Source organism: Meles meles, chromosome 10 (assembly GCF_922984935.1).
Source record: "Meles meles chromosome 10, mMelMel3.1 paternal haplotype, whole genome shotgun sequence".
NCBI classification, from domain to species: domain Eukaryota; kingdom Metazoa; phylum Chordata; class Mammalia; order Carnivora; family Mustelidae; genus Meles; species Meles meles.
The window spans coordinates 71,629,300-71,653,265 of NC_060075.1; the positions used below are offsets into that span (position 1 = coordinate 71,629,300).

At 38.7% G+C, this 23,966-nt stretch overlaps 1 protein-coding gene across 1 annotated transcript in view; it reads left to right on the top strand.

The window, feature by feature from the left end:
* Positions 1-23,044: 23,044 nt before the first annotated feature.
* The window catches only part of CALCR (calcitonin receptor), a 61,769-nt gene continuing 60,847 nt past the window's right edge, over positions 23,045-23,966 (top strand). Inside the window, exon 1 of the mRNA XM_046021354.1 lies at positions 23,045-23,170. Coding sequence (XP_045877310.1) covers positions 23,120-23,170 — 51 coding nt within the window. The 5' untranslated portion in view covers positions 23,045-23,119. The remainder of the gene's footprint in view (positions 23,171-23,966) is intronic.

Sequence of the window (23,966 nt, forward strand, 5' to 3'; positions counted from 1 at the left end):
CATGAAACAGTAACCGCTCCAATTTCCCACCGAGGTGGTATTTCACTGTGGTTTTGATTTGTATTTCCCTCATGATTAGTGATGTTGAGCATCTTTTCACGTGCTTATTGGCCATTTGTATTTCTTCTTTGGAGACATTTCCATTCAGGTGTTTTGCTTATTTTTTTATTGTTTTTTGATGGTGTGGCTGAGGGTTTTTTTTTTTTTTTAGTTTTGTTTTTTGAACGTTTATGTAACACCTCTCTCTTCCGAGAAATGTCATGCTAAAAAAATACCATTTCAAGATATACCATGGGTGTAATTTACACAGAGCTGCCAATGGGGCTTTTTACTTTCTTTTTTTTTTTTGTCCGATAGATATCACAAGCCTAGTCATTGAACATTTTGAACATTTCTCTCTTTTTGACCTTATAACCTTAAGGACTGTGGTAGATATAGAGGCCTATCTTATTTACAAGTATTATTTGAGGTCTGTCCAAGATGGCAGATCACAGATTTCACATACAGGGAGAGAAAGGAAAAGATATTGCTGAACAGAGAAAACAGTATGTGGTTAAAGAATTCCTGCTGGCATTTTTTGAGTACCAGTTATTGCTGAGGTTAGATACTCTAACTATCTTATGGTCTGTTATTTTGCAGTCAGGCCTTGCCTTTATTTCAAGCATAGATGTTGCAAAATTTACCTATTTTTAGCTACATTTAAGTAATGTTACCATAGTGCTCATTAGGAAAGGCAGATATGAAATGTAAGATAGAATATGTTGTGGTTTTTTTTTTTCCTCTCCTGCTTGTGGGAATTTCCAAAGAAGCAAAACAGTGATAAAAGGTAAAATGGAAAACGTGGGCAATTTTCTATAATATCACCGAACGTGTTCCGCCTTTGTTTGCAGTTGTTTTTATGGGTATATTATGACTATTCCTCATTGGCCACTGAGATTCATTTCCCTTTATAGTTTAGTAATTACATTTGTGAAATATATTTTTTATTATTATTATTTTTATTAACATATAATGTATTATTTGCCCCAGGGGTGCAGGTCTGTGAATCATCAGGCTGTGAAATATATTTTTAACAGCTAATCACCATCAGAGCACTCTTAAGAGATGTAATTAGAAAGACCAGCAGACATTCTGTCTTAAACATATTGCTAATTTAGTACTAATTCATTTTTTTAATTGCAACTTACTGTTGGTATCATGAATGAAGCTTTAATTACAGAGAATGGGCTGCTCAGAAATGGCACTCCCACTTGGTCGAAGTGCCCTCTTTTAATCTGTGGGGTATTCCTTATCAGGGATTATTGTCAAACATTTTTTTAAAAGTATTCTTCCAGTTACCAGAAGACAGATTGAAAGCAGGGCCAAACAATTAAGGTGAGATGAGCATCACTTTCCCTTCTCTGTAAAGCATTCTTATTCTCCGCTACACCACAGAGAACTTCCTATTAGCATCACCAAATAAAGCCCAGTTAGTTTATTTTGTCTTGTCTCCCCCCTCTCTCTATATTTCAAATGCAATTCCTACACATTATAGAAGTTAGAAAATGCAGAGAAGCAAAAGAAAATCACCTGCAAACCCACGTCCTGGTGAGGTTTTAGTATCCTCTCTGCCATTTTCACTACTGTGAAAATTTGTGCAGTTGTCTGTGTGTGTGTGTGTGTGTTTCTAATTATTTACTTTCTCTTTACTCAGAAAAGGATTATTTGTTCCTGATACATTGACTTTGGGCTTCATGTTGTGACTTGCTTAGGTCAATGCGAGGTGACTGAGAAGCTGTGTCTTACCCCATTGGAGCAAAGTTTGAAATGCCATTTTGTAGTTTGGCTCCTCTGGCCTGACAACCCCCTGACAGGACAGCAACAAGATCAGGTTCCCTGCTGCTCCTTCAGCCTTGGTCACAGAAAAAAAGTCAGAGGAAGGAGATCCAGGGAGGGAGCCTCAGCTGCCCTGTAGCTCCATGTCACTTGAGCAAAACATAATAATAGTAATAATAAATACCTGTTCTTTTAGGCCACTGAAACTTGGGGGGTTGTTTATTACACAGCCAATCTAATATTTTACCTAGCCCCTAAGGCTCAGTTTCCACAGCTACAAAATTATAATAACAATATTATCTGCACAGAAAGGCTACTGAAAGGATTAAGGAAAATAGTACATTGATAGTGACTGCTGCGTAGTAAGAAGTCAGAACACGCAGGCACCTGGGTAGCTCAGCCGGTTAAGCGTCTGACTTCTGCTCAGGTCACGATCTCTGGGTCCTACAATTGAGTCCCGCAACAGGCTCCCTGCTCAGCGGGCAGTCTGCTTCTCCCTCTGTCTTCTCCCCTCTGCTCATGTTCTGTCTCTGTCTCTGTCTCTGTCTCTCTCTCAAAAAAATAAAATCTTAAAAAAAAAAAGAACTCAGAAAGTACATTTTATTCTATTCTTCAAGCTGTTCTTCTGTGCACATATATAGATATTTACAAAAACAAGATTATGCAGTACATTCAATTTGTAGTCCTTTTCAAAAGTGTTAATGTAATAAATATGTAATAAGATAATTAAATATTCTAATACAATTTTCAATGGCTGCACAGATTTCCAGAGTGTTGATGTACCGAAGTTTATTTAACAAATCCATTATTTTGAGCATTTAGATTATTTCCAAATTCTGCCACAGTAGACAATATTATAATGGATATTTCTATAATTAAATATGAGCCAATTTATGATTATATATTTAGAAAAAAATCACATCAAAGGATCTCCATGTTTTAAGGATTTTGACACAATATTGTAAAGTTGTTTATAGTTTACAAACTTATGCAGTTAATAAAGCAAACTTTGCCAGAAGATAGTTATATATCCCCATTAGTATAATGCTTATAATATTTAAGCTTTCCTGTGGTAAAATCCCATCAAGAAATTATGTTAAAATGCATGAACCCTTATGTTGCAGTATTTTTTCCTGCTTCCACTAAATTAGCCAAAAGAGACATATTCTGATTTGTTTTCTAAGCATCTAAAATTTATGTTGATACAAGTAAAAATGTGCTGCTGATCATAATATTATCATTGCTCTTAAATGGGGTGCTGTTGAATTTTGTGTCTTTGATAGTATTGTGTGAAAATAGCAAACCACATTTTTGCCATAGGACTCATCTATGTGACAATCAAATTCTTCCATATTGTCTTTTTATAATGAAATAGGACTTTTGCTATTTTATTTTTCAAGAAACACCGAGTTTTAATTAAAAAATAACTTTAAAGACATTTCTGAATCACTGCGATAAATATCCTAGTCTTAAAAATAAGTCAAGGTAACAGTTTCTAGACTATGTTTCCAATTGTGCTATTGATTTTGTTTCCCGTTCTAGTAAATATTGTCAGCCCATGGGGTCATGTCAACTTTCTGTCAGTTGTGGGTATATACATACATATATACATGCATATACATAGATATACATATATATATACATACATACACACACACACACACACACACATACACACACATATATATAGTAGGTGGGCTTGGTCACTTTACAGTGATGTTTGCTGCCCGTTTCAAGTCTCGAATTTGTATATACACAGAGCTCCATGAGAAGCATCTCTGTTCTAGGGAGATTCAATTAGAATTGAACTGCCATTAATCCAGTGCCCTGAACTATGAACCTTTGAGGCATTTAGCAAAGTATTAACTGATGGCAATATGAGCAAACCACTCCTAAAGGTGTTGCTTTTTTAAAAAAAAAATTTTTAAAGATTTTATTTATTTATCTGAGAGAGAGAGAGAGACCACAAGTAGGCAGAAGGGCAGACAGAGAAGCAGGCTCTCTGCTGAGCAGGGAGCCTGATGTGGAGCTCGATCCCAGGACTCTGGGATCATGATGTGAGCCGAAGGCAGAGGCTTAACCAACTGAGCCACCCAGGCACCCCCTAAAATTGTTGTTTTTTATATTTGAAAGTTTCTTTCTTATGTATTTGTTTTAACGGGCTTCTCTTTACACCTTTCTAAATTATTTCAGCATTTTTCTTGCCAATGCTTAATTAAGCTAACTCTAAAACAGCAGTTGATATGGACCAGATGGAAACACTTGGCTGGCTCTATTTCCCGCAGTTCTTTGGTTTAGGAGAGCCCTGGAATCAACAGTAGCCTTACCGCTGATACAGGACTAAGAAGATCCTTGATAAATTGAGTATTTTGATTTTGATCTTAATTATCTTTGGTTGTATGGTATGCATTTAATTCTGACAGAAGGAGAGAATATAGTACTGCATTTTTAAATTACATATTGTAAGAATATTGAAGCAGTTAATTGAGGAGTATTAGTTGTAATCTAGCCCAATATTCACCTTGGTGACCAACTTTAGAATTAGCACAATTCCACAGAGAGCAACTTTGAAACTGACACTGAAGCACTTGTGAACAATTGCTTCAAAACAGTTAAGTTTGAAAAAAGAATATAAATAATTTACATTTGTCATTAAGCAATAATCATTCCAAAGTATATTAGTTTACTTGTATGATCTAGGTAAAAGTCAATATAGTTAATAGAGTTGACCTAGGAAAATAATATTTGTCTAATAGTTTTATTTTGTTGGGAGGGAGGGGCAGAGGGAGAGGGACAGAGAGGATCTTAAGCAGGCTTCACACCCAGTATTGAGCCCAATGAGACACTCGATCTCACAACCCTGAGATCATGATCTGAGCCAAAATTTAGAGCTGGAGGCTTAACTGACTGAGCCGCCCCAGGTGTCCCATCTAATGATTTTAAAATGAGTGGTCATAAATCTCTTAATGCCTTTTAGATTTGGTCTTTGTTGAAGGTTTTTGCTGGTTATAATGGATTGCTAATGAAAACTAAGAATCCTTATTGGCCCATAACTCTTCAACAAGAAATATACATGAAGAGGCTCTAAAGGGAAATATATTGTCATTATTTGTAATTAATCATTAAAAACATATGACAAATTAGAATTCTATAAAATATAATGTATAATATCTAAAGCAAGAGAAAGAATGAAATATGCTTAACATATTTAATGATCTTCAAATTGTCAATTTAAGAGGCAAGAAATGTCTACCAAACTTCTAAACATTTTCCAAAGCAAAATTTCACACACTTTTTAAAGCACAGACAATTCTTTCTAAAAAATAAAAATTACTGGCAACTTATTTTCAAACTGTCATTACCTAATATTGATTTTAAATGTCTGTGTTTCTAGAATCAGTGTGAAATATGAAGAGAGTGTGGTTTTGAAGAACTGTTTTCAAATTTTGTCTCTGCCCCCTCATTGACTGTGAGAACTTAGTAAAGTCACTTAACATCTGCAAACTTCTGTTTCCTTATGCATAAAGTGGGGATAATGTTTATTTGCATTTGATGTGAAGATAATGTAATAAATATAATTACCCAGCTCTTAGTGAGCACTCAGCTCATTTTAGTTTCCTTCCTTCCTTTCCCATCAGTTCTTTCTTAAAAAAAAAAAAAGAAAGTCTGTTTAAATACATATTTTACTTTGGCTAAAGACTGCTATATAGCCCTGTGTATCAATCAGTCATGATAATAATAGGTTTTCTTGATGAACAGTAGGTTCCATCTACAAACTTTCCTGAGGGCACCTGGGTGGCTCAGTTGGTTAGGCGACTGCCTTCAGCTCAGGTCATGATCCTGGAATTCTGGGATCAAGTCCTGCTTTGGGCTCCAGCTCCATGGGGAGTCTGCTTCTCCCCCCGATCTTCTCCCCTCTCATGCTCTCTCTCACTCTCAATCTCTCTCTCTCAAATAAATAAATAAAATCTTAAAAAAACAAAAACAACTTTCCTGAACCTAAAGCCTTAAGTTCAAAGGTGTGTTGTATTTCACTCTACAGCAGAGAACAGAGAGGCTAAGGGAAGAGCTCTGTTACCTGTCCCCTTCCTGCCAACAGTTAGTCCAGGCCCCAGGAAGACCTGCCCATTAGCTATTCTGCCCAATAGCAACAGCAGAACAGTGAACTTATGTTAGTCAGCTGACATTAGAGAAGCAGTTGCCAGTAAGGTTTCCTTTGGAAAGAGTCACAGGTCCTGTTAGAGTAAACTCTTGGTCAACTCAGTTACTCCAGTTCACTTCATTGGCACGACATGAATTCTAGCACTTACCTCTCCAGTGTTTCCATTAGCAAATATCACTGAATGCAAACGACCAGAGGGAGGCAGGGGAAGTACAAAGAGCTGTCATAGAAATTCAGCCAGAGATTGGGAAAATATGAATAAGGATTACGTATGGATGGAGATTATCTAGATGCCTCCCAGACACATTCTGAATTCACTGAACTTGGCTGCCTGCTTCTCAGTTATTATCCCAACTACATCCCCAAACCAAATCACATGCATTAAGATTACTTCTTTGGTATTCCTAATTAAATGTCAGATTGGCCTACTCTTAATTTTAGGGACCAAAGCTTCTTTACATATATAGTTTTAAAAAGTGAATTGAGAAGATGGCAGAGAAGTAGCAGCCTGAGACTACATCAGGTAGCAGGAGATCAGCTCGATAGCTTATCTAAACATTGCAAACACCTACAAATCCAACGGGAGAGCGAAGAGAAGAAGAACAGCAACTCTAGAAACAGAAAATCAACCACTTTCTGAAAGGTAGGACTGGCGGAGAAGTGAATCTAAAACGACGGGAAGATAGACCACGGGGGGAGGGGCCGGCTCCCGGCAAGCGGCGGAGGAACGGAGCACAAAATCAGGACTTTTAAAAGTCTGTTCCACTGAGGGACATTGCTCCAGGGGCTAAACCGGGGTGAAGCCCACGCGGGGCCAGCGTGGCCCCAGGCCCCGCAGGGTCACAGAAGGATCAGGGGTGTCAGAGTGTCGGAGAGCTCGCAGGTATTAGAACGGAGAAGCCGGCTGGAGAGACAGAGCCGAGGACTAAACTCTCAGCTCGGGGTTACCTTGAACTGGTCGCGGGCTGGGTGAGCTCGGAGCGTGGCTAGAGGCTGGGGATACGGGAGTGATTGGGTGCTGCTGTCCTCTGGGGGCGCACTGAGGAGTGGGGCCCCAAGCTCTCGGCTCCTCCGGGCTGGAGACTGGGAGGCCGCCATTTTCATTCCCATCCTCCGGAACTCTACGGAAAGCGTTCAGGGAATAAAAGCTCCCAAAAGCGAACCCGAGCCGATTACTTAGTCCGGCCGCCGGTAAGGGCGGTACAATCCCGCCTCGGGCAAAGACACTTGAGAGTCACTACAACAGGCCCCTCCCCCAGAAGATCAACAAAATATCCAGCCAGGACGAAGTTCATCTATCAAGGAGAAAGCAGATTCAACTCCTAAGACAGCAGAGCAATTCCAGAGGAGGAGAAAGCAAAGCACGGAACTCATGGCTTTCTCCCCATGATTCTTTAGTCTTGCGGCTACTTCAATTTTTTTTTCTTTTTTCAATTTTTTTTTCTTTTTTCTTTTTTCTTCTTCTGCTAAATTTTTTTAAACTTTTACCCTTTTCTTTTTTAACATTTTTTGACTAGTTCATCTAAATATATATATTTTTTCTTTCTTTTTTATATTTTTTATTTGTTTTATTTTTTAAATTTTTTTCTTTCTTTTTTTTTTTTTCTTTTTTTTTAAGAAGCTGTTTTTATCCCCTTTCTCCCCCCCACAATTTGGGGTCTCTTCTGATTTGGTTACAGCGCATTTTTCCGGGGTCTTTGCCACCCTTTTAGTAGTTTATTTGCTCCTTCATATCCTCTTATCTGGACAAAATGACAAGGCGGAAAAAATCACCACAAACAAAAGAACAAGAGACAGTACCGAAGGCTAGGGACCTAATCAACACAGACATTGGTAATATGTCAGATCAAGAGTTCAGAATGACGATTCTGAACATCCTAGCCGGGCTCGAAAAAGGCATGGAAGATATTAGAGAAACCCTCTCTGGAGATATTAAAGCCCTTTCTGGAGAAATTAAAGAACTAAAATCTAACCAAGTTGAAATCAAAAAAGCTATTAATGAGGTGCAATCAAAAATGGAGGCTCTCACTGCTAGGATAAATGAGGCAGAAGAAAGAATTAGTGATATAGAAGACCAAATGACAGAGAATAAGGAAGCCGAGCAAAAGAGGGACAAACAGCTACTGGACCATGAGGGGAGAATTCGAGAGATAAGTGACACCATAAGACGAAACAACATTAGAATAATTGGGATTCCAGAAGAAGAAGAAACAGAGAGGGGAGCAGAAGGTCTATTGGAGAGAATCATTGGAGAGAATTTCCCTAATATGGCAAAGGGAACAAGCATCAAAATCCAGGAGATGCAGAGAACCCCCCTCAAAGTCAACAAGAATAGGTCCACACCCCGTCACCTAATAGTAAAATTTACAAGTCTTAGTGACAAAGAGAAAATCCTGAAAGCAGCCCGAGAAAAGAAGTCTGTAACATACAATGGTAAAAATATTAGATTGGCGGCAGACTTATCCACAGAGACCTGGCAGGCCAGAAAGAGCTGGCATGATATATTCAGAGCACTCAACGAGAAAAACATGCAGCCAAGAATACTCTATCCAGCTAGGCTATCATTGAAAATAGAAGGAGAGATCAAAAGCTTCCAGGACAAACAAAAACTGAAAGAATTTGCAAACACCAAACCAGCTCTACAGGAAATATTGAAAGGGGTCCTCTAAGCAAAGAGAGAGCCTAAAAGTAGTAGATCAGAAAGGTACAGAGACAATATACAGTAACAGTCACCTTACAGGCTAATAATGGCACTAAATTCATATCTCTCAATAGTTACCCTGAATGTTAATGGGCTAAATGCCCCAATCAAAAGACACAGGGTATCAGAATGGATAAAAAAACAAAACCCATCAGTATGTTGCCTACAAGAAACTCATTTTAGACGCGAAGACACCTCCAGATTTAAAGTGAGGGGGTGGAAAACAATTTACCATGCTAATGGGCATCAGAAGAAAGCTGGGGTGGCAATCCTTATATCAGATCAATTAGATTTTAAGCCAAAGACTATAATAAGAGATGGGGAAGGACACTATATCCTACTCAAAGGGTCTGTCCAACAAGAAGATCTAACGATTTTAAATATCTATGCCCCTAACGTGGGAGCAGCCAACTATATCAACCAATTAATAACAAAATCAAAGAAACACATCAATAATAATACAATAATAGTAGGGGACTTTAACACTCCCCTCACTGAAATGGACAGATCATCCAAGCAAAAGATCAACAAGGAAATAAAGGCCTTAAATGACACACTGGACCAGATGGACATCACAGATATATTCAGAACATTTCATCCCAAAGCAACAGAATACACATTCTTCTCTAGTGCACATGGAACCTTCTCCAGAATAGATCACATCCTGGGTCACAAATCAGGTCTCAACCGGTATCAAAAGATTGGGATCATTCCCTGCATATTTTCAGACCACAATGCTCTGAAGCTAGAACTCAATCACAAGAGGAAAGCTGGAAAGAACCCAAATACATGGAGACTAAACAGCATCCTTCTAAAGAATGAATGGGTTAACCAGGAAATTAAAGAAGAATTGAAAAAATTCATGGAAACAAATGATAATGAAAACACAACAGTTCAAAATCTGTGGGACACAGCAAAGGCAGTCCTGAGAGGAAAATATATAGCAGTACAAGCCTTTCTCAAGAAACAAGAAAGGTCTCAAGTACACAACCTAACCCTACACGTAAAGGAGCTGGAGAAAGAACAAGAAAGAAACCCTAAACCCAGCAGGAGAAGAGAAATCATAAAGATCAGAGCAGAAATCAATGAAATAGAAACCAAAAAAACAATAGAAAAAATCAATGAAACTAGGAGCTGGTTCTTTGAAAGAATCAATAAGATTGATAAACCCCTGGCCAGACTCATCAAAAAGAAAAGAGAAAGGACCCAAATCAATAAAATCATGAATGAAAGAGGAGAGATCACAACTAACACCAAAGAAATACAGACAATTATAAGAACATACTATGAGCAACTCTACTCCAACAAATTGGACAATCTGGAAGAAATGGATGCATTCCTAGAGACATATAAACTACCACAACTGAACCAGGAAGAAATAGAAAACCTGAACAGGCCCATAACCAGTAAGGAGATTGAAACAGTCATCAAAAATCTCCAAACAAACAAAAGCCCAGGGCCAGACGGCTTCCCAGGGGAATTTTACCAAACATTTAAAGAAGAACTAATTCCTATTCTCTTGAAACTGTTCCAAAAAATAGAAACGGAAGGAAAACTTCCAAACTCATTTTATGAGGCCAGCATCACCTTGATCCCAAAACCAGACAAGGATCCCACCAAAAAAGAGAACTACAGACCAATATCCTTGATGAACACAGATGCAAAAATTCTCGCCAAAATACTAGCCAATAGGATTCAACAGTACATTAAAAGGATTATTCACCACGATCAAGTGGGATTTATTCCAGGGCTGCAGGGTTGGTTCAACATCCGCAAATCAATCAATGTGATAGAACACATTAATAAAAGAAAGAACAAGAACCATATGATACTCTCAATAGATGCTGAAAAAGCATTTGACAAAGTACAGCATCCCTTCCTGATCAAAACTCTTCAAAGTGTAGGGATAGAGGGCACATACCTCAATATTATCAAAGCCATCTATGAAAAACCCACCGCAAATATCATTCTCAATGGAGAAAAACTGAAAGCTTTTCCGTTAAGGTTAGGAACACGGCAGGGATGTCCATTATCACCACTGCTATTCAACATAGTACTAGAAGTCCTAGCCTCAGCAATCAGACAACAAAAAGAAATTAAAGGCATCCAAATCGGTAAAGAGGAAGTCAAACTATCACTCTTCGCAGATGATATGATACTATATGTGGAAAACCCAAAAGACTCCACTCCAAAACTGCTAGAACTTGTACAGGAATTCAGTAAAGTGTCAGGATATAAAATCAATGCACAGAAATCAGTTGCATTTCTGTACACCAACAACAAGACTGAAGAAAGAGAAATTAAGGAGTCAATCCCATTTACAATTGTACCCAAAACTATAAGATACCTAGGAATAAACCTAACCAAAGAGACTAAGAATCTATACACAGAAAATTATAAAGTACTCATGAAAGAAATTGAGGAAGACACAAAAAAATGGAAAAATGTTCCATGCTCCTGGATTGGAAGAATAAATATTGTGAAAATGTCTATGCTACCTAAAGCAATCTACACATTTAATGCAATCCCTATCAAAATACCATCCATTTTTTTCAAAGAAATGGAACAAATAATCCTAAAATTTATATGGAACCAGAAAAGACCTCGAATAGCCAAAGGAATATTGAAGAACAAAGCCAAAGTTGGTGGCATCACAAATCCGGACTTCAAGCTCTATTACAAAGCTGTCATCATCAAGACAGCATGGTACTGGCACAAAAACAGACACATAGATCAGTGGAACAGAATAGAGAGCCCAGAAATCGACCCTCAACTCTATGGTCAACTCATCTTTGACAAAGCAGGAAAGAATGTCCAATGGAAAAAAGACAGCCTCTTCAATAAATGGTGCTGGGAAAATTGGACAGCCACATGCAGAAAAATGAAATTGGACCACTTCCTTACACCACACACGAAAATAGACTCCAAATGGATGAAGGACCTCAATGTGAGAAAGGAATCCATCAAAATCCTTGAGGAGAATGCAGGCAGCAACCTCTTCGACCTCAGCCGTAGCAACATCTTCCTAGGAACAACGGCAAAGGCAAGGGAAGCAAGGGCAAAAATGAACTATTGGGATTTCATCAAGATCAAAAGCTTTTGCACAGCAAAGGAAACAGTTAACAAAACCAAAAGACAACTGACAGAATGGGAGAAGATATTTGCAAACGACATATCAGATAAAGGGCTAGTATCCAAAATCTATAAGGAACTTAGCAAACTCAACACCCAAAGAACAAACAATCCAATCAAGAAATGGGCAGAGGACATGAACAGACATTTCTGCAAAGAAGACATCCAGATGGCCAACAGACACATGAAAAAGTGCTCCACATCACTCGGCATCAGGGAAATACAAATCAAAACCACAATGAGATATCACCTCACACCAGTCAGAATGGCTAAAATTAACAAGTCAGGAAATGACAGATGCTGGCGAGGATGTGGAGAAAGGGGAACCCTCCTCCACTGTTGGTGGGAATGCAAGCTGGTGCAACCACTCTGGAAAACAGCATGGAGGTTCCTCAAAATGTTGAAAATAGAACTACCCTATGACCCAGCAATTGCATTACTGGGTATTTACCCTAAAGATACAAACATAGTGATCCGAAGGGGCACGTGTACCCGAATGTTTATAGCAGCAATGTCTACAATAGCCAGACTATGGAAAGAACCTAGATGTCCATCAACAGATGAATGGATCAAGAAGATGTGGTATATATACACAATGGAATACTATGCAGCCATCAAAAGAAATGAAATCATGACATTTGCGACGACGTGGATGGAACTAGAGCGTATCATGCTTAGTGAAATAAGTCAATCGGAGAAAGACAACTATCATATGATCTCCCTGATATGAGGACATGGAGAAGCAACATGGGGGGGTAGGGGGATAGGAGAAGAGTAAATGAAACAAGATGGGATTGGGAGGGAGACAAACCATAAATGACTCTTAATCTCACAAAACAAACTGGGGGTTGCTGGGGGGAGGTGGGATTGGGAGAGGGGGAGCGGGCTATGGACATTGGGGAGGGGAGGCGAACCATAAGAGACTATGTACTCTGAAAAACAACCTGAGGGTTTTGAAGGGTCAGGGGTGGGAGGTTGGGGCAACCTGAGGGTTTTGAAGGGTCAGGGGTGGGAGGTTGGGGGAACAGGTGGTGGGTAATGGGGAGGGCACGTTTTGCATGGAGCACTGGGTGTTGTGCAAAAAGAATGAATACTGTTACACTGAAAAAAATAAATAAAATAAATTAAAAATAAAAAATAAATAAATAAATAAATAAAAAGTGAATTGACAAAGTGAGTCACATGCAAGTTTTATTTTAATAAAGAAAGTACCGGGGCACCTGGGTGGCTCAGTGGATTAAGCCTCTGCCTTCGGTTCAGGTCATGGTCTTGGGGTCCTGGGACTGAGCCCTGCATCAGGCTCCCTGCTCAGTGGGGAGCCTGCTTCCCCCCCTCTCTCTGCCTGCCTCTCTGCCTACTTGTGATCTCTCTCTGTCAAATAAATAAATAAAATCTTAAAAAAAAAAAGAAAGAAAGAAAGTACCAAGGTTTCTGAGTGGCTCAGTTGGTTAAGTGTCTGCCTTTGGCTCAGGTCATGATTCCAGGGTCCTGGGATTGAGTCCTGCATCAGGCCCCCTGCTCAGCAGGGTGTCTGCCTCTCTCTTTCTCTCTCACTCTCTCCCCCTTCTGGTCCTCCCCACTATTTATTCTCTCTCTCTCTTCCACTCACAAATCAATAAATAAAATCTTAAAAAGAAAGTACAAAGCTTTGTTTAATAAAGCAGGTTGCAAAATGTCGGCTTCACCTGAAATACTAAATTTTCATATTGAAATTTACTTTGATACCATCATTTTAGACAAGTTCCTTAGACTACCATCTTGAATATTAGCTGTTAAGGTCATGGTGGGAAACAACTGCTATGATGAAAACTATTTGCATCATCATAGCTGACACTGAGGGTTCCAACTTGGCTGGCCATTCCTGATGTCATTAATCCCACTGAATCTCTGTTTTTCAAGGGAATCCAGCTAATTTTACAGAAACTTTGAACTGCTTACATAACCCTGCAAAAAGGATAATTTCCAAGGCACTCAAATTTCAGGGAAATGGACCCTTAAATAATTTAATAGGAAGAAAAGGAAAGCTTTGTAATGATTAAATTATATTTGATAGCACCTTTCTCTATTAGTAAATATATGCTACTAGAATTGGAAAAACAGGAACAGACTTGTCCCTTGTAAAGTTCTCAGTGAAATATCTTCATGTACAATCCCAGAAATAGTGAAGGGATTGGGAAGAATATATAAATAAAGGGGGTACATAAGAGTAGCTCCCACTCAGGCATTCTCTGTAGTACATAATGGCTCCTAAGAGCAAAAAGTGCATCTGACTCAGTAAATATTTGATGAGTGAATTTATAAATACAATAAGAGCTCTCTGCCTCATTCCACTCCACCTTCATTTTTGCAAACACAAACATACGGAGATACATGCACAGTGAACACCAGGGCTATGGGATAGAGGAGGGAAGTGGAGAACTTCATCCACGGCTGGCGTGCAGCTGGTGAGCACCGGCACAACAGAGCTGTGGTAAATAGCCGGTATTTGTTCTGATTGGTGGATGTGGAAGTAGCAGCCGCTGTTAGCCATTTTGAATAATACCACAGGGTATTCCTTTATTTAATCCACTTAATTCAGGCCTAAGCATCTTCTTCCCCAAGGTATCTTTGAAATCAGAACCAAATGGAACTCATGAAGGTGAATAAGAGGAAACACACTGGGCACAAGGATGAGCTGTGGTTGTGGATTACTCTATCCCAACTAGACTAGACCTTACAGGCTTTACTAGCAGAAGGCTAAAGCTAGAAAAAACCTTCGAGGTGAGGCATTGTAGGGGTTTATGGTGTACACTCGTTTGGGAATATAATAGGGATTTAACTAGAGCTCTTCCACTAACCTCCTAACCAATTTGGGGGAAATCACTTCAGTAGGCTTTCATTAACTCACCTCTATAGTGAGAGTTTTGGAAAATCTGAATTCTGGAGTCTCTTCCAGTTCCGTCACCCAGTGAAATCAGGCATATCTTTTTCTGAAAGAAGTTTGTCAAAGGTGTATTAGAACACAATAATGTGTAAATAAGGACCAAATCATAAACCCACAATTTTGAACTCCTGTTGGTATTTATAGGATGGTTTGATGTACGTTGGACTATTTGACTTTCTTTTTTTAAATATTTTATTTATTTATTTGACAGAGAGAGATCACAAGTAGACAGAGAGGCAGGCAGAGAGAGAGAGAGGGAAGCAGGCACGCTGCTGAGCAGAGAGCCCGATGCGGGACTCGATCTCAGGATCCCGAGATCACGACCTGAGCTGAAGGCAGCGGCTTAACCCACTGAGCCACCCAGGCGCCCCTGGACTATTTGACTTTAAAGAGTTTATAATTTGAATCAAGCAATACATCACCTGGCAGGAAGTCTCCTGGGTAAAAAAGAAGGACACTTTTCACCTATCAGTATTTTAAAGCGGACTGTCAAAACAAAGCACCAACATATATTTATATACACATTTTTTTAATTGTCTGTACTCCCTATGCTTAATAGAACCAACATATTCAACTAAATCATCTCTTCATCAGAGTTACAGAAATCTAGATAAGTTGTGGCAAAGTCCTGTCATTTCTATTCCAGGATAATAAAGAAATGCTAATAAATCTACAACAGTTGCCTATAACTAGAGTCTTTCTGCGAATAGAGAGTAGCATAGCTTTTGTTCACTGAAATCAGTGGAAGTCAACTATTAGCTAAATTTGCCTGTCCATTCCTTGAGTGTTAATTACACATTATTAATGGTAAAGTAATTGATAGCAAGAGCTAACTTAAGTGAATTTAGTTAGAGGATCCATTGTTCCAGGACTTCTCAGAACCCTTAGTATCCTAACACAAACATAAACTTTTTTTCCAGAAAAGACCACATAGTGTTCCACATTTCTCAAATCTTGTCCTGGTGAACTACTCCTTCCTTTTTCATTATTAAATGAGTGGTCACAATGATCATATTTTAGAGAACATAATATGGAAAATGATGTCTCTGTTTATTTTCTATTGGAGGGTCAGCAAGACCCAATATTTATCTAATTGCTATGCTTTCCCTTTCTCCAAAATGTCTTTTTTATATTTTATTGCAGTTCCACTTAGAGCCAATGTTGGAGTATGAAGAACCCTTAATTATAGTCCAATTGTCTAATTTATAGATAATTAAATTGAGGTCCAGAAAGGTGCAGTAACATGCTTAAGAGTCACATGATGAGTAGGGAGAAGGTGGTGGGGTTATGGACATTGGGGACAGTGTGTGCTATGGTGAGTGCTGTGAAGTGTATAAACCTGGTGATTTACAGACCTGTTAATCTGTAACAGGTTAATACATTATTAACTGGGGCTAATAATACATTATATGTTAATTTAAAAATTTTTAAAAGTGTCACATGATGAGTTTGAGGTTATTTTAGGATTGGAATGTAGATTCCTTATTCCTTAGCCCAAGATTTTTTTTTTTCTACTACACTGCAATGACTCCTCTTACCATATTCACCATAGCTGATCTCAACAGAAACCATGAGCGTATGAAGTTATGAGTTTATACAGAAGCTGTAAAGCTGTTATTTACAATCAGGTGCATTTTGGGGTGGCTATCTGGCTCGGTCAGTTAAATGGTTGCCTTCAGCTCAGATCTCGGTCCCAGGGTCCTGGGATCAAACCCCGCGTCGGGCTCCCTGCTCAGAGGAGAGCCTGCTTCTCCTTCTCCCTCTGTCTGCTATTCCCCCCTTGCTAGCACTCTCTCTCTTTCTCTCTCTAGCAAATAAATGAAATCTTAAAAAAAAAAAATCAGGTGCGTTTTAGGTTCTCCATACAGATGACCCTGTTGACAACTCAAATTCCATTTGTCCAAAGCTGAGTATTCCTTTCATGTCAGATGGCAGTATATATGTAATGACTAAGAACATGAACTTCAAAATCAGCCCAATTAGAGTTTCTTCAATATAGTCAATGATTCCCACATCCTGTTCTTTGCTCATGCTGATCCTTTAAACTGGACTATTTTTCTCCCAACCTCTCACATATTGAAGTTAAACTTTATCTTGAGATGGTATTAAAACACACATAATAAGTATGTGATGTGCTTTTAATTAAACTGATTTAAGCCAAACAGTTCCTATCTCTCCTTTCTCTACCATAGGATTGATGAGGTCATAATGCCTTTTCCTCAAATTACTCTTAATTAATGAGGTACTATCTAATTATTCATTAATAGTATCCATTTGAGTAATGTCACACTTTTGAACTGCACATGATTCTGAACTACTTCTCCAAGATTTCTCACTGATTAATGTTGCCTAGCCAACTGCTTAGAGGCAATCTGTCTTTTTCATTCGATAAATGTTTATTGAACACTTACTACGTCAGGCCCTTGACAAGAGTCAAAGGAAAAGTCATTTTTTTTCCAATATGACATCATTTTTATTCTGCTTCCCTTCTCATCTAGACTCTTTTACATGACATGCCAACCTGTTTACCAAAAACAGCTCCCCAAGGCAGAGATACCAATTCTTACTAACTAAACTTGGAGCTTGGAGTCCGATGAGCATTTTAAACCCATGATGAGGAGCAAAAAGTTGTTTTGCTTTGCACAATAGGCCAACAGAAATTGGGTTTATGATGACATTGTATCTTGGCAAGTGAGTTCCTGTAGTAATGAAGAACGATTTCCTAATAGATCATGTAATCAAGGAGTTATCCAAACAGAAGGCATTGTTAAGGCAACAAACCAGCAGACCTTGTGGCTTCACAAAATATATTTACCTGTCCACTTGGACTATATCTACAGAAGCTTACTAGATAGATCGGTCTTCAAAACAAATGTCAAATTGCAGATTTGAGGGGCGCCTGGGTGGCTCAGTGGGTTAAGCCGCTGCCTTCGGCTCAGGTCATGATCCCAGGGTCCTGGGATCGAGCCCCACATCGGGCTCTCTGCTCAGCGGGAAGCCTGTTTCCTCCTCTCTCTCTCTCTCTCTGCCTGCTTGTGATCTCTATCTGTCAAATAAATAAATAAAATCTTTAAAAAAAAAATTGCAGATTTGAAACGGATTCTAGGCCTTGGGTGACAAAAGACTATAGCTATTCTGAGATAAGCAGTGCCTGTTTCTTCTCTTTCCTGCTCTTTGCCCATACCCTCATCCCACTCCTGTTCTCATAGCCAGGGTATTAGGGGAGAGGTTCTTAACGAATAATGCTCCAAAGGAGCAATTGCCTCTGAGATGCCTTTTATAGCTTTGGGCTTTGTACCAAGGCTGGGGAATATTTAAGACCTCAGAAATTCCACTTTTGCTCCATGGAGAAGAAAAAAGAAAATTTAAGTAAAAGGGCAGCTCTTTCTCATGACTTGCAAACTTAATAGACTATGGTGGGTTAGAAATTGCCATTGAGCCAAAAGAGCATTTTCCAAAGTATATTCTGTAGATGGGTTAATAACTGTGATTGCAAAAAAAAGTTTTTTTTCATTGTCAAACAGGTTTGGAGAATGAAGACTTAATGAAGTCAAACTAGTGGTTTTGGTACAGGAAAATTAGCTACTTTAATGTGCTAATGTCTATGGTAGATATTTAAGAATATAGGAAATGCTTAATTTCCTAAACATTTTTGGCCATGGAAACTTTATTTTATGCTGCTTCTCATGGGATTACTGCTATTCTATGGAATACGCTTTTGGAAATGCTGATCTATGAGAATAGACACATTATTTTCAGACTTTGACATTTCATATTCTTTCCACAAAAAAATAAATAAATAAAAACAATGTAACTTTACATGTCAAGGAAATTTGTTCTCCTTAAATGAAGATTATTCTCTTCAATCATCATCATTGAATTAGTGATTTAGACTGAGTGTATTAATAGAAGTGGTTTCCACTGACCAGCTCATCCCTGCAAAAAAAGAATACAATTTGCTAAGGAGGAGCTTAGTGATGAGTGCTCATTTGTGGATTCAAACCGGGGCAGATTCTGTTTTCCTACCCAGTAACTGAACCACTGTCCAAGGTTATTTCATTTCCATGTTCTGTATCAAACTCCACAATCAAGTTTTTAGACTCTACCTCCATCTGGTTTCTATATGGGGCTCCCATAAAAGCTTTTGTTTTTTTGTTTTTTTGTTTTTAAAGAGTGGCTAAAAGACATCTTGGAAGTAATTAGACTGCTTCCACTAAGTAATTAGACTGCTGGACAGATCCAGGGGAATCAATATGCTTCACATATGGAAGCATGTTCTTCTAGTCAAGGAGGATTGGCCAAGGAGTCTTGATATAGACAGGGATGTGGCATAGAGGCGATGCTCCTTGTCCAAAATAAAAGAAATCATAAAAGTAAAAGCAGAAATTAGAATCCCTTGGCTCTACAATTAGGGCTCTTTGGGAAAAGAATAATGCTGGCTGTCTTACAAAATTCTGACCCTACATCACCCCTTAAACTAAGCAAACAACATTCACCGAGCACTTACTGTGTTCCAGATTTCTTTCTAGGTTCTTGGGTGACAAAACTGAATAAAGTCCTTCCTGTAGAGAAGGAATAGGGAAAACATCAGGAAGTAAACAAACAAATCATCTAATGTCAAAGTTAAGCTTTGTTCTGGTTTCTCTGAGTCATTTTTCCAGGATTCCAGATGACTGTCTGATCACAGGCCACCTGTCTCACCTGTACCCATTCCAAATCGAACATTTCTAAGTTTCATTTTTGTCTCCATTAGCCTCTGTTTGCCTGACTTTGTCCTTTCCTGTTTGGGTGCAGGTTTAACTCTCTAAGCCTTAGGTTAAAAGAGTTCTCCTCAGGGTCACTGAATTCTGAACCCTACCTATTAGAAATTTCAGGTTAGTCTTTCCAGGTTAGTTTTTCCAGGTTAGTCTTTCCTGAGAGTCCACACTGCAATCTACCCATTCTTTAATCATCCATTCAACTAAACTATAGGTCTCTGTTAGTTCGTTTGGGTTCTCCATGTCTGTCATTCTTTTTAACTTCATCCTTTTCTCCCTCCTTCCTTGAAAGAATCTTAGTGAAGGTGAATTACTTCATTCTCCATTCTTTTTTTTTTAAGATTTTATTTATTTATTTGACAGACAGAGATCACAAGTAGGCAGAGAGGCAGGCAGAGAGAGAAAGGAGGAGGAAGCAGGCTCCCAGTGGAACAGAAAGCCTGATGTGGGGTGCGATCCCAGGACCCCGGAATCATGACCCGAGGCGAGGAATCATGACAGAGGCTTTAACCCACTGAGCCACCCAGGCGCCCCTTCATTCTCCATTCTGATTCTACTTTTCTTGGCCATGTTTTTCTCCCTTAAATTCATAAAGCCCTGTCTTTATTCACTATTTCTACTTCCATGTTCTCCTTCTCCTCTTCTCAGATCACCATGAAATACTTCTCTCAAAGAGAGGCATATCTGCAAAGCACTGTTTAACCTGGGAGAATTACGACTGAACCTGTCTGACTAGAGGCAGGTTCAGTATAGCCCAGATCTGCTATAAAGTTGCACATGAGAAATTTGTTATAGTTCAAAATAAGGCAAGAGTATTTAAAGTTATAGACCTCTCCACTTAATAGGAAAAAGGAAAGGACTTTGTTTTTTGACTAAACCACTCTGTCATTTCTAAATGTTCACTGAGATCCATGTTCATACTATTTTCATTCCCTTTAGTTGTTCATGGTGCAATCATAAAAGCAGTGTGTGGGGCTATGAAACCATGGGGCTTCCCTTTCCTATAGCAAAATGACTGTGAAGCCTCACTCACCTTCAGTTGGACAATTCTCCCACAACCTCTAATGCTCCTCATGGTAAGGATACTGTTGAGCCAAAACCTAGCAACTTATACTTTATAAAATATCAAATGACATCAAATGTATCCAAAATCTATAAGGAACTTAGCAAACTCAACACCCAAAGAACAAACAATCCAATCAAGAAATGGGCAGAGGACATGAACAGACATTTCTGCAAAGAAGACATCCAGATGGCCAACAGACACATGAAAAAGTGCTCCACGTCACTCGGCATCAGGGAAATACAAATCAAAACCACAATGAGATATCACCTCACACCAGTCAGAATGGCTAAAATTAACAAGTCAGGAAATGACAGATGCTGGAGAGGATGTGGAGAAAGGGGAACCCTCCTCCACTGTTGGTGGGAATGCAAGCTGGTGCAACCACTCTGGAAAACAGCATGGAGGTTCCTCAAAAGGTTGAAAATAGAACTACCCTATGACCCAGCAATTGCACTACTGGGTATTTACCCTAAAGATACAAACATAGTGATCCGAAGGGGCACGTGTACCCGAATGTTTATAGCAGCAATGTCTACAATAGCCAGACTATGGAAAGAACCTAGATGTCCATCAACAGATGAATGGATAAAGAAGATGTGGTATATATACACAATGGAATACTATGCAGCCATCAAAAGAAATGAAATCTTGCCATTTGCGACGACGTGGATGGAACTAGAGCGTATCATGCTTAGTGAAATAAGTCAATCGGAGAAAGACAACTATCATATGATCTCCCTGATATGAGGACATGGAGAAGCAACATGGGGGGGTAGGGGGATAGGAGAAGAGTAAATGAAACAAGATGGGATTGGGAGGGAGACAAACCATAAATGACTCTTAATCTCACAAAACAAACTGGGGGTTGCTGGGGGGAGGTGGGATTGGGAGAGGGGGAGCGGGCTATGGACATTGGGGAGGGGAGGCGAACCATAAGAGACTATGGACTCTGAAAAACAACCTGAGGGTTTTGAAGGGTCAGGGGTGGGAGGTTGGGGGAACAGGTGGTGGGTAATGGGGAGGGCACGTTTTGCATGGAGCACTGGGTGTTGTGCAAAAAGAATGAATACTGTTACGCTGAAAAAATAAATAAAATGGAAAAAAAAAAATATATGACATAGATAGAATAAGCCAATTAACTGCCTAATCACCTCATAGTCATCTACATAGAAAAGCTGACTTCTCACTGTGCTTAGCCCTCACATTTGGAATTAATGAGTAGAACTTTCATCTGAAGAAGAGATCTGGCTTTTAATTCTGGCACCCATAATGTTCCACACATCCTGCTTCTCTCAGAGGCTAAATCATAGGACCACCATAAGCAGCAGACCTTTAGAAATTCAATGTATGTCTATAATTTCCTTCTAAAAAAGCAGGATCTAGTTAAGGGAAGCTGTGTTAATTTCATGAGTACCCATAATACATTTCTTTCTTCCCCCCATAATACATTTCAAAAGTCCTACCTTTCACCCCAGAATAAGACTCATCCAATACTCAGGTAGCAATATTTTCCATTGAGGGAGGAGACAAATTAAAATCTCCTTCTCTTTCCCCTACTTCCCTTCTTGAATTCCTTCACTATCCATCCTTGTACCTGGGCTAGCAAGCTGGGAGAAAACTTTAATTTCTTCTTCATTTTCTCTTCCCATAGTACTGATATATAAATGGAATACAACTTACTTATTTGGGAGCTAGTAAATCAGGCAAACAATATAGATACTAACTTACACCTAGGAGAAAGTATAAGGCATATGATGCAGTCATATGTGAAATACAGTTTCACACAAATCTCACTGATGAAAAATATATATATATATACATATTTAATTTTTTGCTTTTTTATTACCTTTCCTTGTGTAAAATTATCTGCACAGTCATGAAAAATTGTTATTTGTGACACAGCCGCATGTTTCTCTTATACGCTTATGAGAAGGAATGGTGAGCTGTTAGGTGACATAGTCAATCCTTGCTATTGAAGAAATTCATTCTTAGTAGCAACTTGAAGCTTGTAGAAAATTTTGTAGGAAAGAAAAATGCTCAAGGCTCTAAATAAGACTACTCAAGTCAAAGTTGGCCTTAAATTACCTAGAGGGCATGACTAACGATCCTTTACAAATCGTTAGGTCGTATGCGTTCCTGTCCAGTGAAATGATTTCTTTGTGGATGTTTCCATTGAAATTTTCAGCAGTTTTACTGAGGCCACAGATTAACTGAAGTCCACATTGGCTGCTCTTGATTTCTCCGAATTCTTTATTTTGGTCCTGATATGTAAAGGTGGCTCTGGAATTTCTTAATAGGACTTTTGACAATGACCAGACACCAGTCCTTCCTGGCTGGAAGGAAGGGGCATGGAACATGCAACTATATTTGCATTCCCACCACATTGCTTGCATACATGAATTTTATGTAGAGTGTCTTGGGACGTGATCCTCTCCAAGTGAAATAGAAAGACAAGCAAAAGAAATTAACTCTAGTCAAGATTAAAGCTATATTTACTAATGTAAATGTCTTTGTTACATGTATGTTTTTCTAGGATTTGGACGATCATCTTCAAAAACCAAAAATGAAGTTCACATTCACACGCCGGTGCTTGGTACTCTTCATCTTTCTCAACGTAAGTAAAACATCATTTTTAAGCTACATTAATCAAGAATGCTGAAATAGAGCGTATGATCGAATGGACATTTGGAAGGGTAGACATCTTGCCAAAACTAAGTTCCACCAGCCAGAAGTTCCTCAAAACTATCCTTTTCTCGATATTTTGTTAATAGATCCCCACTCTGAATTTTCACAGTTTAGATTAGTGTTATGGTTCACTGAGAAATGTGAGCTTTATTTACAAAACTTTAGCATTAACTTGAGACATATCCACATTATCTTGGAATTTAACATGAAAGGTTAATAATGTTCTCGGGTAAAATATTTTTCATGTTAGACAGGTGGATTTGAAACACAGTTTCTAGGCTCCTGTGTTTTTCAAACATCTGAACACTTTCAGTCAGGTTATTAATTTTAAATGCATCCCTCAAAAAAACTAAGAATCTTAAGTCTTAATAGACCAATATCATTTCATAACTCTTTCTCTAACCTTTTAAATCATGTCTAATTTATGAGCTTTTATATTGTTTTATTCCTAAATGGTTAGCAAGTAGTCAGAACTGCAGTTATCTTAGAAAATGCTACCGGGGCCTGTCTGTTTATTTGTGTTGACTTCACTAACCCACCATCATATCAGCTTCCACAACACACATGAAGGAGAGATGAGTAATTTTACATAAATAAATTAGGAGTTGTCTTGATCCTTATCCTTTCTAGCACATCAGGACAACAGTGACCAATGAATCATAGGGGCAATAAAAATCAGTCAGTACCTGATATTATTATAGTCACCTAAACAAAACTTTCCCAGG